Here is a 17,752-nt window from a genome sequence, read left to right as displayed (position 1 = left end):
TGTCATCTTTTCATTTGAACCAACCTATTGTGGTGCCTGCGGCTACTCGTGACTTGCAGGACTCCAAGTTGCTTGATGTAGTCAGGGCTTTGAAGATTTATGTAGCCAGGACGGCTGGAGTCAGGAAAACTGACTCGCTGTTTATCCTGTATGCATCCAACAAGCTGGGTGCTCCTGCTTCAAAGCAGACTATTGCTCGCTGGATCTGTAACACGATTCAGCAGGCTCATTCTGCGGCTGGTTTGCCGCATCCAAAATCAGTGAAAGCCCATTCCACAAGGAAAGTGGGCTCTTCTTGGGAGGCTGCCCGAGGGGTCTAGGCATTACAACTTTGCCGAGCAGCTACTTGGTCGGGTTCAAACACCTTTGCAAAGTTCTATAAGTTTGATACCCTGGCTGAGGAGGACCTTGTGTTTGCCCATTCGGTGCTGCAGAGTCATCCGCACTCTCCCGCCCGTTTGGGAGCTTTGGTATAATCCCCATGGTCCTTACGGAGTCCCCAGCATCCACTAGGACGTTAGAGAAAATAAGATTTTACTCACCGGTAAATCTATTTCTCATAGTCCGTAGTGGATGCTGGGCGCCCGTCCCAAGTGCGGACTTTCTGCAATACGTGTATATAGTTATTGCTTAATAAAAGGGTTATGTTATGTTGGCATCTGTTGTTTGATGCTCTGTTGTTGTTCATACTGTTAACTGGGTAAGTTTATCACAAGTTATACGGTGTGATTGGTGTGGCTGGTATGAGTCTTACCCTGGATTCCAAAATCCTTTCCTTGTAATGTCAGCTCTACCGGGCACAGTTTCCTTAACAGAGGTCTGGAGGAGGGGCATAGAGGGAGGAGCCAGTGCACACCAGGTAGTACTAAATCTTTCTTTAGAGTGCCCAGTCTCCTGCGGAGCCCGTCTATTCCCCATGGTCCTTACGGAGTCCCCAGCATCCACTACGGACTATGAGAAATAGATTTACCGGTGAGTAAAATCTTATTATTTTTTCTTATTTGTAATCATGAGATTGTAATATTAAATGATATATCTCACTGAGCTTAATGTGCACTTATGGAGTCTGGTATCTTATATACACTACTCCCCGTTACTGTGGGGCAATGTATTTAACAGTCCGTGTTATGGAAGTCACTTTCTATCCATTTGTATAGGTATAAAGAGTTCTCAAATGCCTTTGACTTATTCAGTTATTTATATAATAATCCACTTCACTGGAGTCTGCAATCTAAACCTGTTAGTGTTGTAGCATATGTTGCTAATTATACTATTCTCTCATTTTGTGTGTTGCAGTATATACCCCCTCAGGTCTTGTCAAACAGTACACAGTGTGGATACAGTATGCCCAAATCATCAACTATCCTGTACTGTGCTATTGTACTGCTGTCTCTATAAGGTCAGGTGAGCAGTCGCACAGTGTAGAAATAATATATCCGTTAAACATTAAAGTGCATCCGGAAAGTATTCACAGCGCTTCACTTTTTCCACATTTTGTTATGTTACAGCCTTATTTCAAAATGGAATAAATTAATTTTTTTCCTTCAAAATTCTACACACAATACCCCATAATGACAACGTAAAAAAATAGTTTTTTTTAGATTTTTGCAAATTTATTAAAAAATAAAAAACTAAGCAATCACATGTACATAAGTATTCACAGCCTTTGCCATGAAGCTCAAAATTGAGCTCAGGTGCATCCTGTTTCCACTGATTATACTTGAGATGTTCCTACAGCTTAATTGGAGTCCACCTGTGGTAAATTCAGTTGATTGGACATGATTTGGAAAGGCACACACCTGTCAATATAAGGTACCCACACTTAACAGCACATGTCTGAGCACAAACCAAGCATGAAGTCAAAGGAATTGTCTGTAGACCTCCAAGACAGGATTGTCTCGAGGCACAAATATGGGGAAGGGTACAGAAAAATATCTGCTGCTTTGAAGGTCCCAATGAGCACAGTGGCCTGTCATCCGTAAATGGAAGAAATTCGGAACCACCAGGACTATTCCTAGAGCTGGCCGGCTGTCTAAACTGAGCGATCGGGAGAGAAGGGCCCTAGTCAGGGAGGTGACCAAGAACCCAATGGTCACTCTGTCAGAGCTACAGCATTCCTCTGTGGAGAGAGGAGAACCTTCTAGAAGGACAACCATCTCTGCAGCAATCCACCAATCAAGCCTGTATGGTAGAGTTACCAGACGGAAGCCACTCCTTAGTAAAAAGCACATGGCAGCCCGCCTGTAGTTTGCTAAAATGTACCTGAAGGACTCTCAGACCATGAGAAACAAAATTCTCTGGTCTGATGAGACAAAGATTGAACTCTTTGGCGTGAATGCCAGACGTCATGTTTGGAGGAAGCCAGGCAACGCTCATCACCAGGCCAATACTATCCCTACAGTGAAGCATGGTGGTGGCAGCATCATGCTGTGGGGATGTTTTTCAGTGGCAGGAACTGGGAGTCTAGTCAGTATAGAGGGAAAGATGAATGCAGCAATGTACAGAGACATCCTTGATGAAAACCTGCTCCAGAGCGCTCTTGACCTCAGACTGGGGAGACGGTTCATCTTTCAGCAGGACAACAACCCTAAGCACACAGCCAAGAAATCAAAGAAGTGGCTTCAGGACAACTCTGTGTATGTCCTTGAGGGGCCCAGCCAGGGCCCAGACTTGAATCCAATTGAATATCTCCTGGAGAGATCTGAAAATGCCTGTGCACCGACGCTTCCCATCCAAGCTGATGGAGCTTGACAGGTGCTGCAAAGAGGAAGTGGCGAAACTGCCCAAAGATAGGTGTGCCAAGCTTGTGGCATCATATTCAAAAAGACTTGAGGCTGTAATAGGGAGGCCAATCCCAGGCCATTTTTTCAATCCTGAGTATTGGGATTGAAAAATGATCAATCCCGAGATTAACGGGATTGGTTTTTCCCTATGTGGCCGCCCCCTCGCCCCGCACACATAACTCGCCATATACCGCGGGCGGATGGAAAACATCATCTTCTCTCTCCCGGCGGTGGGTGACGGCGCAGCGTGACCTCTCACTGCACGTCACGCTGCCGGGAGGAGGAAGCCGGGCAGTGTCTGAGGGCGATCAACACTGATCCCTCAATCCCCAGGATTGGAGTTTCCCATCCCGAGATTGAATCCCGGCCATTTTTGGGCTTAAATCCCGGGATCCCGTACATGTGATTTTTTTAACGTTTTTATTTTTTATTTTTAATACATTTGCAAAAATCTAAAAAAAAACTTTTTCACGTCATTATGGGGTATTGTATGTCGAATTTTGAGGGAAATTTTTTTTATTTATTAAATTTTGGAATAAGGCTGTAACAACAAAATGTGGAAAAAGTGAAGCGCTGTGAATACTTTCCGGGTGCACTGTATAATCATCATAAACATCAAGAAGCACAGTGATAGAGCCTGCACACAGCTTGGAGAAGCTGGCACGTGCTTTGCAGTGTTTGCTTCATACTGCAACACACAAAGAAAAACAAAAAAATTACAAGGTGGCAGCAAATCACATTGCATGACGGCTGTCAATGTACATTAATGAATAGACAAAGACTAGAATACACAAAACAGTCAATAAGGCTCAAGCGGTACACACTTAATAAAAAATAAAGTGAATTGGAATGGCGTGCGGGACAGGGCAAAATTATGGGAATAAAATGAAAGAAAAAGACTCGAGTTAGGTATGGTCATCACGAACGAGCGTCTAACACCAAAGCGGGAGCGAAACCAGCGATCCAGCAGCTTGTGACATTTATGCAGAGCATTCCTGATCGTATATACAAATCTATCATGATCAACTGTGTCATTGATCAGGGCTCACTATTTAAGAATGTCGGAATGTACAGAGGCAAATCTCCCCCTAGTTATTATGATCTTTGAAAGTGTGGATAGACGCATGTGCGGAGCGATTCGCTAAGTATATGCTGCGCCATTTGGTGTGCTCCCCCGAAATCAGGCCTTTAATGTTTTATTGCATTCGTATTTTACATAATTTTATGTTCAATTTTTTTATCTGTAAACTTATTTGGGTTTTATTATATCTATCTAAAAGTCTCACCATGCATTTTTTTTTTTTTTTGAGGTTTCATTACAGCTAGTAAGTCAGAAATTGCTCTTTGCTAGATTCAATATGCAAGCAGCATTTAGTCTGTTTTAGGCTTGTGGTTGCAGCCTTGAAGCTAGATGGCAGCAAGTCAGTGGAGCCCGTTTCAAAACTGACATGGTCTGTATTGGAATTAGAAACTGTTGTACCAGGATGCCTGCTGGAACTCAATTGCCGCTCATTAGGAAGCAGAGGACCTGTTTAAACTGTTAAAATGAATACCAGCTCCACATACTTAATTCATCTTTATCATTTGTATAGATGAGGAGCCAGTACCTGCTGATGGAAAGATCATGTTTAGAAAGCCAGAAAAACGATCCACTGGTGACAAGTTTTCTGGTATAAATACATCTTCTAGTAAGAAAAAGAAACCAGAAGAAACCACAGAGTCTTCATCTGTCAAATCCAGCCAAAAACAAGTGAGGAATAGCAGCTTACTCTCTTTTGATGATGATGAAGATGAAGATTAGACCATGGCCTTCAAGAAAGCCGGATTTTCATTTTATTAAAATTGCTGGGATCTACAGTACTCCTTCCAAGTTATCCTGCTGAAACCACTAATGACGTATTCAATTTCTGCAGTACATTTTGTTAGTTTTGATAATAAATCCTTGTTTAGAATATTTCCTATTACCTGTTATAAGTGAGTTACAGGCTTACATTGAAATATAATACAGGTTCTATTTAATTAAGACATACTGTATTGTAATACATTCAGCTAGAGGAAGTGGAACAAAATGCATAGAAAAAATACTATGATATGTTGTCGGAGCCTGGTCTGTGTTTTGTTCCCTTTCCTGAAATTAGAGAATAATAATTGTTTACACATGGAAAATCCATCACGTGTTCGAAGTGGCTACCATTAGTCATTCATTACCACCTCTTAAGGCGAGATTCATTTATAAACTTTCCTGTTAGCTGGCACTCAGTACTGCAAATTACGGGTAACTTACCACTTAATGGAAAATAACTTTACATGTTTTTTAATGGATTTTTAATGGAATAGGTTTCATTATTTTCAGTTTATCTACAAATATTTAAACAGTGTCTAAAGTTGAATCATTTTCTTTTGTTTTGTACAAGTTTTTCTGCATTTGAGATACATTTGTGTATATAAATGAAGTGATAATTGTACGGTTGATATGCTGTTCTCTGGCTCTGACTAAGAGCAGCCAGCAACAAATGTATGAATAAACTCAGTCTTTTCTCTGATAAACCCTCTGCCCTATGTAACTATTGTGTAAGTGGTGTAGTACAGAGGATGGCATAGATTTTTTGTTTAAATCTGTGTGCTTTAAATCTCTTGGAATTAGTTTAGAAGGAATGCCATACACCGTTACACATTTTGAAAACCTTGGGCCTATGTGTGTTTAACGTGAAAGGCTGTCATGGAACCATAAATAATTTTATGTGAAAATAAAATGCAATTTACTTAAATTATATAGATTTTGTGTGAAAACCTATGTATTTTTTTAAAATCAACCAAAAGCTTTTTTGTATAGCACCTTTTGGTTATCCATTGCGATGCAGCCATGGAGCAGTTTGCTCAGTATTCATGACCATACAGTCCTGGCATGACCATTTCATGAGAATACAGTCTAGACGTGACTAGTATACATAAGAAACAGTCTAGACTGGTCCAATATTCATGTAACTAGAGTACAGGTCAACCCGATATACATGGAATACACCCTAGGTGTGACCAGCATACATAAGAATACAGTCTAGACCAATATACCTGAGAATACAGATTGGACCGACCCAGTATACCTGAGAATAGAGTCTAAGGGGGAAATATAGCAAACCTCCTATAGAGCACAAGTGGAAGTGTTGCTCATAGTGACAAATTGTTCCACTTTCATCTTCATCACAACTGTCCTGCTCCTGTTTCTGCTCCATCATCTGGTGGATACTTCCACCAGTATCCACCAGATGTTTATTTACTAATAAACATTTGCTTCTGAGAATTCTTGTTCGTCGAGAACTTCTTCAGCAGTCAATTTCCTTTGGAAGAAATCAAATTAGCTACTAATTCCACAAGAAAATATTTTGAGGCATACGTGTTACAATTAGCAGTATATGCCTGGTGTTCCCAATTGGGAACAACGTAAAAAATTATTCCAATATATTAGCAACAGTGTAGAAGTATGTTTTGATAATTATAAATAGAGAATCATACATAAATATAAAACATAATAACAACATAAAGTACAATGTTAATTAGTCTGTGTTTTACTTACTTTCTTGCACACATGTTTCTGGCAAGAAGCACGCGCGTATGGCGCTTCCCTTCCTACACGAACATACATTCAGATACAGCTGAACATTCAATGGTTTTCCACGAGTCTGGACAACCATGAATTCAAGGAAAGAGTTACCAAGAATCAACAGAACTGATGAATGATAAGAAAGGATTTTCCATTAGGAAAGTGTTACCATTTGGGAACAATGGGAAAAAATGAGTTAAGGATGTCCAAGCTAAGGCACAGATGAATTAATTAGTTTCTCAGTTAATTTGATTATACCATCTGTGCACAAGCAGGGATATCCCTAAAACCTGGACTGTTGGGATGCCACTGGTCAAGTGAAACCTTGATCACAAGCATCACCTGATTGACTTCAACCTGAAGCAAATCTTTAGAAGTATGGCCCATAATCTCCTGATCAATTTCAAGAGTTTCTATATATTTACTCCAAAAGGTATAACCTGTGTCAGCCTTTTGTATTTTCTTAATGTTTTGTATTATGACAAAATGTCATTATAAGAAAAAAAAAACAATAAACTAATCTTGCATCTAAAGGTCCATACACATGGAGAGATTTTAACTATGACAGATTTTGACTGAGCGTTTTACCTTGAACTGGCAGTAGGAGATTTTGACTAACTTTTCCAGCGATTTTTTTACTAACTGTGCAAGCGATTTTAGCTATCGGCGAATTTGGCTAACTCATTGAAGCAAGGGGATGCCTTTTCTTTTCCAGCAACCTAGCCAAAATTGACTTGCCTGCACAGTCTATTTTTAGCAGCGATAGCGACCTGGCGGGGACGCGCATCGCTATCGCTGGCTGTGTACACACAGAGCGATATACACTAACTTTCTGAGCGATTTTGACTATATAGTCAAAATCGCTCGGCTATATCGCTCCGTGTGTATGGACCTTTAGTGCTTTGTAATAAAAATATCACAGAGGAACTTCCGGTGGGTGATGCATCAAGTATGGCCACATTTTAACCCAGCTCCAAAAGCCTGAATTTAATCTGCCACCATCCTTCTTTTCCCTGTGGTATAAAACTCCATAATGCCACTATATTCCCCAGCAGCAAAGGATTGGTGTGTGTTGAGGCCCTGGGAATTGATCTCTACCAGAGTCCGGTCATCAGCGTGGATGGCCTGGATGATCGCCACTCAGCTGCTGGTGTGAAATCATTGAAGAGAGCACAGCCTTTGTGCCTCCCTTGCCTGTCTTACTTCCAGAAGAACTGGACCTCCACCCTATCTTCTGACCCCACTGGAGGACTTTTCTTATGGTGCTGATCTCCTGCCCTGGAGGAAGACCTGTGTGTGTGTGGCAGTGCTGCAACCCACTCCCTTCACTACCGAACTCCTCTGGACACCAGGAGCAGAGGACTGTTCTGCTGCGGTCGGTGAAGTCTAACAGGTGTCGGAGCTGGTGGGGATTCCTAGCTGGAATAGCGGCTACCTGGTGATCTCCCCACTTTATGGTGTGCTGGCTGGCCCTACCTAAGACCCTTATACCCATGTAAGCGCTCCCCGGGTGTCACGATCCCGGTATCTGGACGCCATTACTTGCCTTTTAGATGCCTTCTGAGGCTGGCTCAGCGTTCCAGGGCCGGATCTCATCTGTGTTACTGATGTCCACACTCTGCATATCCCTCCTGTCACTCTGAGTCGCTGTCACAGCGGCGCCATGTTTGAATCTAGTGTGGCGTCTCCCGTCCTCCGCGGCCTCCACCGCCGCTCCTGTGTTCCAGTATGCAGGTTGTCAGAGTGGTGCCCCATGCCTGCCGCGGTCTCCGCTGTCATCCATGTGTCTCAGTGTGCAGGTGTCAGTTTGGCGTCTCCTCTCCTCCGTGGCCGGCGCCGCCATTGCTGCTATGTTTCCACATGGTTTTCCAAACCAACTTTCCCTCCAGTACTAACATGGGCGCAGCCATGTTTGTTCCAGTCACATGCTCAATCTCCACCAATCTGCTGCACTGTGAATCTGCATGATTGGCCAGCCAATGCCTGCCCTGCAGCAGGTATAAGTATCCCGTGCCTGAACCAGGAAATGGTCAGTGCTTTGAATGTCAAACCTTATTCCAGTCTCTCTCTCCTGTGGTTGTTTCTCCAGGTTCCAGCTCCGGTCTCCAGCATCCACTACGAGACCCGCACCTGCCTTCCATCCTGCGGTGCAGCCTGACTCTGCAGCCCTCCGTGGCTATTCCACCTTCCAGCTATTAACCCATCTGCTTCCAGCGGTCAGCTTCCAGCAGTATCCAGTTTCTTTAAAGTGCCGGTGTTATTCCAGCGGATCCCTACTTACCAGCAGTATCCACTACCACCGGTAACTTCTTTTCAACTCTTCTGTTTCCACACTCCCTAGCATCTTACAGTATTCACTCCGTGTCTTCATCACCTGACTGGTTCCATCCAGCATCCACTCCGTGTCTTCACCACCTGACTGGTTCCATCCAGCATCCACTCCGTGTCTTCACCACCTGGCTGATTCCATTCAGCATCCACTCCGTGTCTTCACCACCTGGCTGATTCTATTCAGCATCCACTCCGTGTCTTCACCACCTGGCTGATTCCATTCAGCATCCACTCCGTGTCTCTACCACCTGGCTGGTTCCATCCAGTATCTACAACAGTCTGTTCAAGTTATCAACTACATCTACACTTCTACTGGCGTGTTCCTCGGCTATCTTCACTACTACAGCCAGGCCTGGTAAGGTTATTCCATCAAAGGACTTTAACATCTATTCCTTAACCTACCAGTGCTCTGTGATACCTCCCATGGTTATAAGTGATCCAGGAACTGTATTATTTGCCATTTGCTTTTATCAACTGTGAATACTGTTGTTTCTACACGGAGTCTGTTAATAAAACTTTTATTGACTTTTAACCTGGTTGTCATGGTCACACCTTCGGGTAATCCTTCTACACTTACATGTCCAGGGGTCTGATTAAACCTCCCAAGTTTAATTTCATTTCACCCCCTACAACTGAGGCTTCCTCCTGTCAGCCTAAACCCTCAGTTGTGACAGTAAGCACTGACCATATGAATCCAGTCGGAGACCAGGATCAAGCGGCTAGGCCGATGCAAGAACTGGCAGCCAGACTCGAACATCAGGAGGCTGCACAAGGCCACATCATCCGCTGTCTCCAGGATCTCTTTAGCCGACTGGATGGGATTCAAACGACCCTCCGTGGACCTGGCACGTCCGGTGCGTCCACAGTGACACCAGCTGTAACCCCACCCACCTTACCCATTTCTACTCCATGTCTTCATCTTCCAACGCCAGCAAAATTTGACGGATCTCCAAGATTCTGCAGGGGATTTCTCAACCAATGTGAAATCCATTTTGAGCTACAACCTGGCAATTTCCCCAGTGACCGTACTAAAATTGCCTATATTATTTCCCTTCTCAGTGGCTCAGCCTTTGACTGGGCATCACCTTTATGGGAGAAGTCTGATACCCTGTGGTCTTCCTATACTGATTTTATAGCTACATTCAGGCGCACCTTCGACGAGCCAGGCCGGGTAACCTCTGCTTCATCTGAGATTATCCGTTCACGCCAGGGAACACGTACTGTGGGACAGTATCTTATACAGTTCAAAATCCTGGCATCCGAACTGGCATGAAACGACGAGGCCCTGTATGCTGCATTCTGGCATGGCTTATCAGAACTTGCCTTCTAAGTTGGATGAGCTAATTTCACTATGCACAAAGGTTGAAATTCGTTTTAGAGAAAGAGCAACTGTGCGAGGAAGATCATCTATTCCAAAGTCTTCTGCTCCTCCTCCTCGTCAACCGTCTCCATCCAAGGATGAGCCCATGCAAATTGGCCGTTCCCGTCTATCTCCCGCTGAGCGCCGAAGACGTCTCTCTGAGTCTCTCTGTCTCTACTGTGCAGCTCCGTCTCACGCTATCAATGCTTGTCCCAAACGTCCGGGAAACTCCAAGTCCTAGCTCGCCAAGGAGAGGGCCGGCTAGGAGTAATGATCTCCTCTCCATCTCCTCATGATTGTAATCTCCCAGTCTCGCTTCAAATTGCTCAACGTTATAAGAACGTCATTGCCCTCCTTGATTCCGGAGCAGCTGGGAATTTCATAACCGAAGCTTATGTTAAACGGTGGTCCCTACCCACCGAGAGACTTCCTACGTCTATTTCCTTGACTGCCGTGGATGGCAGTAAGATTTTTGACGCAGTTATTTCTTTAAGGACTCTACCAGTTCGTCTGAGAGTAGGAGTTCTTCATTCAGAATTTATTTCCTTTCTAGTGATTCCAAGAGCCACACATCCAGTGGTTTTGGGCCTTCCATGGCTCCGTCTTCACAATCCATCGATTGACTGGACGACTACGCAGATACTAGCATGGGGTCCCTCCTGTGCTGAGACCTGTTTGTCCAAAGTGCTTCCTGTTTGTTCTTCCTCCCCCAGGTCGTCTGATGTTCCACCTCCTCCATATCAAGACTACACAGATGTGTTCAGTAAAGCCTCCGCTGATATCCTTCCTCCTCATAGAGAATGGGACTGTCCAATTGATCTCATCCCAGGGAAGGTTCCACCTCGAGGCCGAACTTATCCGTTGTCCCTTCCAGAGACACATTCCATGGAGGAGTACATCAAAGAGAACCTGGCGAAGGGTTTTATTCGACCTTCCTCTTCTCCAGCTGGCGCAGGCTTCTTTTTCGTTAAAAAGAAAGACGGTGGCCTGCGGCCGTGCATCGACTACAGAGGTCTGAACGACATTACCGTTAAGAACCGTTATCCTTTACCCTTGATTACAGAGCTCTTCGATAGAGTTAGCGGAGCTACCATCTTTACAAAGTTGGATTTGAGGGGTGCCTACAATCTCATCCGGATCAGTGAGGGTGACGAGTGGAAGACCGCCTTTAACACCCGGGATGGACACTATGAGTACCTCGTCATGCCCTTCGGATTGAGCAACGCTCCAGCTGTTTGCCAGCATTTCGTAAATGAAATCTTCAGAGACATCCTGTACCGCCATGTCGTGGTTTATCTAGATGATATCCTTATCTTTGCCAATAATCTAGAGGAACATCGCTTCTGGGTAAAGGAGGTTCTGTCCCGTCTCCGTGTCAATCATCTCTATTGCAAATTAGAGAAATGTGTTTTTGAAGTCAAATCCATTCCGTTTCTAGGTAACATTGTGTCCGGTTCCGGACTAGAGATGGATCCTGAGAAACTACAAGCAATCCAGAATTGGCCGATTCCCCTAACCCTCAAAGGGGTCCAGAGGTTCTTAGGGTTCGCCAATTACTACAGAAAGTTTATACGAGACTTTTCCACCATTGTGGCGCCTATCACTGCATTTACCAAGAAGGGTGCTAACCCGTCCAAGTGGTCTGAAGAAGCTACGCAAGCTTTTCATCTATTAAAGCAACGGTTCATCTCTGCACCAGTTCTGAAACAGCCCGACATCGACTCTCCTTTTATCCTTGAGGTGGATGCCTCCTCCGTTGGAGTAGGAGCGGTGTTATCCCAGAGGGCTAAAGATGGTCATCTACATCCTTGCAGTTTCTTCTCCCGGAAGTTCTCCCCAGCTGAGCGCAACTATGCCATTGGCGACCAGGAGTTGCTAGCCATCAAGCTCGCTCTAGAAGAGTGGAGATATCTGTTGGAGGGAGCTTCCCATTCAGTCACTATACTTACCGACCACAAGAATCTTTTATATCTGAAAAGCGCACAATGTCTTAACCCTCGTCAAGCCAGATGGGCACTTTTCTTTTCCAGGTTCGACTTTAAACTCCAGTTCTGTCCGGGTTCTCAGAATCGCAAGGCCGATGCCCTTTCCCGCTCATGGGAGCAAGAAAATGAGTCAGAGTCTTCGGACAAGCATCCTATTATTAATCCGTTGGCATTCTCCACGGTAGGGATGGACTCTACGCCTCCACCAGGGAAAAGTTTTGTGAAGCCGGTGTTAAGGAAGAAGCTCATGCATTGGGCTCATGCTTCCCGTTTTGCCGGACATACAGGCATCCAGAAAACCCTGGAGTTTATCTCTAGGTCCTATTGGTGGCCAACTCTGAAGAAGGACGTCATGGAGTTTATTGCCTCTTGCCCAAAGTGTGCCCAACGCAAAGTCTCCCGCCAGTCGCCTGCTGGGCAACTGGTTCCATTATCTGTTCCCCGTCGACCGTGGACCCATTTGTCGATGGACTTCGTTACAGATCTGCCTACGTGCAACAAGTTTAATACCATCTGGGTGGTAGTTGACCGGTTCACCAAGATGGCACATTTCATACCTCTCACCGGTCTTCCGTCAGCTTCCAAGCTGGCTCAAGTGTTTATTCAAGAGATCTTCCGACTCCACGGTCTTCCTGAAGAGATCATCTCTGATCGTGGTGTACAATTTGTAGCCAAGTTTTGGCGAAGTTTATGTCAAGCCCTCCAAGTCAAGTTAAAGTTTTCTACAGCTTATCATCCTCAGACCAATGGTCAAACCGAGAGGGTGAATCAGGACTTGGAGGCCTTCCTCCGCATTTATGTGTCTTCCTCTCAAGATGACTGGGTTCAACTCCTTCCTTGGGCCGAGTTCAGCCACAACAATCAATACCATTCCTCATCTTCTTCAACACCATTCTTCATCAACTATGGATTCCACCCTAAAGTTCCAGAATTCCAACCGCTTCCAGCAACTTCTGTTCCAGCAGTGGATGTCACCTTGCGTCCGTTTTCTAACAACTGGAAGAGTGTGCGAGCGGCCTTGCTCAAAGCCTCGTTCAGGTACAAGAAGTTTGCTGATAGAAAGCGTAGAGCGGTTCCTGCTCTCAAGGTGGGTGATCGTGTGTGGTTGTCCACGAAGAATTTGAGGTTGAGAGTTCCCAGCATGAAGTTTGCACCTCGTTACATCGGTCCTTTCAAAATTGAACAAGTCATCAATCCTGTTGCCTACAAACTCCAGTTACCTCCCTTCCTGAAGATACCCAGGACATTCCATGTTTCCCTGTTGAAACCGCTGATCCTGAATCGGTTTCATTCTGCACTTCCTCCAGCTCAGAAAGTCCAAACTCAACGGGGAGTTGAGTATGAAGTGGCCAAGATTCTGGACTCACGTTTCCGTTACGGTCAATTGCAGTATCTTATTGACTGGAAGGGCTATGGTCCTGAAGAACGCTCTTGGACCAATGCGTCAGATGTCCATGCTCCTGCCTTGGTCCGGAATTTCCACTCTAAGTTTCCTCAAAAGCCGAAGAAGTGTCCTGGGGTCACTCCTAAAGGGGGGGTGCTGTCACGATCCGGGTATCTGGACGCCATTACTTGCCTTTTAGATGCCTTCTGAGGCTGGCTCAGCGTTCCAGGGCCGGATCTCATCTGTGTTACTGATGTCCACACTCTGCATATCCCTCCTGTCACTCTGAGACGCTGTCACAGCGGCGCCATGTTTGGATCTAGTGTGGCGTCTCCCGTCCTCCGCGGCCTCCGCCGCCGCTCCTGTGTTCCAGTATGCAGGTTGTCAGAGTGGTGCCCCATGCCTGCCGCGGTCTCCGCTGTCATCCATGTGTCTCAGTGTGCAGGTGTCAGTTTGGCGTCTCCTGTCTTCCGTGGCCGGCGCCGCCATTGCTGCTATGTTTCCACATGGTTTTCCAAACCAACTTTCCCTCCAGTACTAACATGGGCGCAGCCATGTTTGTTCCAGTCACATGCTCAATCTCCACCAATCTGCTGCACTGTGAATCTGCATGATTGGCCAGCCAATGCCTGCCCTGCAGCAGGTATAAGTATCCTGTGCCTGAACCAGGAAATGGTCAGTGCTTTGAATGTCAAACCTTGTTCCAGTCTCTCTCTCCTGTGGTTGTTTCTCCAGGTTCCAGCTCCTGTCTCTAGCATCCACTACGAGACCCGCACCTGCCTTCCATCCTGCGGTGCAGCCTGACTCTGCAGCCCTCCGTGGCTAATCCACCTTCCAGCTATTAACCCATCTGCTTCCAGCGGTCAGCTTCCAGCAGTATCCAGTTTCTTTAAAGTGCCGTGTTATTCCAGCGGATCCCTACTTACCAGCAGTATCCACTACCACCGGTAACTTCTTTTCAACTCTTCTGTTTCCACGCTCCCTAGCATCTTACAGTATTCACTCCGTGTCTTCATCACCTGACTGGTTCCATCCAGCATCCACTCCGTGTCTTCACCACCTGACTGGTTCCATCCAGCATCCACTCCGTGTCTTCACCACCTGGCTGATTCCATTCAGCATCCACTCTGTGTCTTCACCACCTGGCTGATTCCATTCAGCATCCACTCCGTGTCTTCACCACCTGGCTGATTCCATTCAGCATCCACTCCGTGTCTCTACCACCTGGCTGGTTCCATCCAGTATCTACAACAGTCTGTTCAAGTTACCAACTACATCTACACTTCTACTGGCGTGTTCCTCGGCTATCTTCACTACTACAGCCAGACCTGGTAAGGTTATTCCATCAAAGGACTTTAACATCTATTCCTTAACCTACCAGTGCTCTGTGATACCTCCCATGGTTATAAGTGATCCAGGAACTGTATTATTTGCCATTTGCTTTTATCAACTGTGAATACTGTTGTTTCTACACGGAGTCTGTTAATAAAACTTTTATTGACTTTTAACCTGGTTGTCATGGTCACACCTTCGGGTAATCCTTCTACACTTACATGTCCAGGGGTCTGATAAAACCTCCCAAGTTTAATTTCATTTCACCCCCTACAACTGAGGCTTCCTCCTGTCAGCCTAAACCCTCAGTTGTGACACCGGGATCTGCCCTCCGCCATAAACCATCTGAGACTGGAGCTATCAAAGTGTGCTGCAACCCCCAGCGTCTGAGAGATCCTGGTGGTGACTGTTAACATCCTTCCCAGTAGTCTTCTTCAAACTAACACCTCTGTTTATTCTTCTTATCCCTTTTCCTGCTTGATTCCTTGCCCTCTTTGTGTGTTATCCTTGCCTCCCTCCCTTCCCTCCTTTCTCTCCATTCCTTGCCTCCTGCCTTCCTTTCTACCCCCTCTTACCTTTCTCATCAATGGTCCTGGACTAATTTCTAGTGACTGGGTTCTTGTTGCAACTTGCTCCCCTGGGGACAACTATCCCTCCTTTTCAATACTGATTGGTAGCTTTAATATACATTCCTCAGTTACGTGGATATTCATAGTATATAATTCTATTGTATGTCTTTTGTATATCCACTGTAAATTTTATACGTAGTCTCCATCTAGTGGTCATTTACGTAACTACAGTCCTTTTGACGATATACCGTACTACATTTTCACTGTGAGATATTTTGCAACTGTACTGATATTGGGCTTCTAGTCTCACTGTATTCTTGACTATGGGCCTAATTCAAGGTTGATTGCAAAACAACACTTTCCTCTAATGGGCAAAACCATGCGCACTGCAGGTGGGGCAGATATAACACGTGCAGAAAGAGTTCGATTTGGGTGGGTTATATTGTTTCTATGCAGGGTAAACACTGGCTGCTTTATTATTACACTGCAGTTTAGAGTTCAGTTTGAACACACCCCACCCAAATCTAACTCTCTGTGCACGTTCCAGTTGCTCCACCTGCAGTGCACATGGTTTTGCCCATTAGAGGAAAATGTTGTTTTGCAATCAACCTTGAATTAGGCCCTATATATTTTGTATCTGCAAAGATCTTAATCTGGTTTACAATGGCAAACTCTGTTCAGCTATGCAACACGGCCGGGCTCGTTAGCAGCATGGCTAAGGAACTGTGTGATTTGCTGTTACCATATTTGGATAAGCAGTTTAATCGTATTCCATTTTGTTTGGACCCTAGCATGGACCTCAGTGTTTCTTCATCTGAGAATGTTTCTGGGGAGGCACCGGATGTGTCTACAATTACAGACTGTCCATCTGCTATGATGCCGATACCTGTTGTTCTGGGCCCCTGGCACTGGGAAGTTAATCCCACTATGTCTGGCCTGGTCCCTTCACCTGCTGTGAAACCTGCATCTACTGTTCCGGGTCCTAAACGCTTGGCGGGGGTTAAATCTTTTAAGTCTCGTCCATTTCCAGCGATAATACCTGGATGTTCATTGTTGTCTATTCGGGACAATTGTACTCAATGATACCTGTTTCTTTTGTGACACAGATTGTAATCAGCGCATCTGAGTCGGGTGACTGCTCCATACTGGTTGCCTCAGCAATTTTTGACTTCCCAAGGTGTCTCAAGGTCTCTCATTCTTCTCTGTTTGCGCAGTCTTGCCTTTTCAGTTAAATTGCTTGGCATGCACCCTCCCACTATGTCTGCTTCTCCTAGGTTGTGGGGTCTTTTTGGCTCTGTGACGTAAATATTAGGAATATATTATAACAATGGGTAGATTTACTAAGATGGGAGTTCTATTTAGGTTGGGATGTTGCCCAGAGTAGCTAATCAGATTCTACTTCTTATTTATCTAACACCTTCTGGAAGATAATACCTAAATATGATTGGATGCTATGGGCAACATCCCATCTTAAACAGAACTCCCATCTTGGTACGTTTACTTTAATGTGTTTACTGACTCTCCTTTGCTTGACTAATGGCTTGGATTTTTACTTTGTACAATGTTATGTATTTTAGCTGTTATGTATTACCCGTTTCACACCGCAAATATATCCCGGGATATTGCTCAACCCGGGTGGAGGTGCAGTCTAAAAGCACCACTTTTGAATATCCCGGGTCGAGTAACCCTGCATTTCAACCTGGTATAAAAGCAGTGTTAAGGGCCCCATACACTACAACGATAATGCCCGATTTCATCCGATTTCAACCTTCCGGGCCGATAAATCGGATGAAAAGTGGCAAATCAGATGTGTTTTACATCCAATCCGATGCGCGGTCCCATGAGCATCGGATCGGAGCCCCTAGATCGTTAGTGCTGCACTGGTGATATGTTGGATCCCGCAGGCATGGCTGGGATCGCATAAGATACATCGTATGCAAAAGGACCGCATACGATGTCTCTTATGCGATCCTACCGCCCTGGAGGCTGCCGGGCGCTTCAAGGGAAACCATATGCGAGATGAGGGTCAGACATGTCGCTGTAGTGTATGGGGCCCTTTAAACACTGGTTCGACCCGGGTCGATGTGCACTCTAAAGTATACAACCTGGGTTATTTAACCCTGCATTCATGTAAAAGTGCTGATTGGCTGTTCTTTGTGTGCCTTGATGATGTCAGCAGCCTGAGCCCTGCCAGCTACACAGGAGAGAACAGAGAGCATTTTCTGCAATTACTGTATACTGAGCCATGGAAAATTGGAGTCCTGATGAGGTCAAGGAGCTATTAAGAATTAGGGGTGAGGCAGAGATAGGCAGGCAGCTCACTGGTACAGTTAAAGATGCAATTGTGTATATAAACATAGCACAATTGCATGAGTCCTTAGGCTTCCACAGGACTCAGCAGCAATAAATT

General features: G+C 45.2%; 1 protein-coding gene across 1 annotated transcript in view; it reads left to right on the top strand.

Annotated features, from left to right (window-relative positions):
* The window catches only part of KIAA1143 (KIAA1143 ortholog), a 57,896-nt gene extending 52,342 nt beyond the window's left edge, over positions 1 to 5,554 (top strand). The window contains exon 4 of the mRNA XM_063922409.1: positions 4,376 to 5,554. Coding sequence (XP_063778479.1) covers positions 4,376 to 4,584 — 209 coding nt within the window. The 3' untranslated portion in view covers positions 4,585 to 5,554. The remainder of the gene's footprint in view (positions 1 to 4,375) is intronic.
* The last annotated feature ends 12,198 nt before the right edge of the window (positions 5,555 to 17,752 follow it).

This window comes from Pseudophryne corroboree, chromosome 5, assembly GCF_028390025.1.
Source record: "Pseudophryne corroboree isolate aPseCor3 chromosome 5, aPseCor3.hap2, whole genome shotgun sequence".
NCBI lineage: Eukaryota > Metazoa > Chordata > Amphibia > Anura > Myobatrachidae > Pseudophryne > Pseudophryne corroboree.
This window is presented reverse-complemented; position numbering and strand designations above follow the sequence as displayed.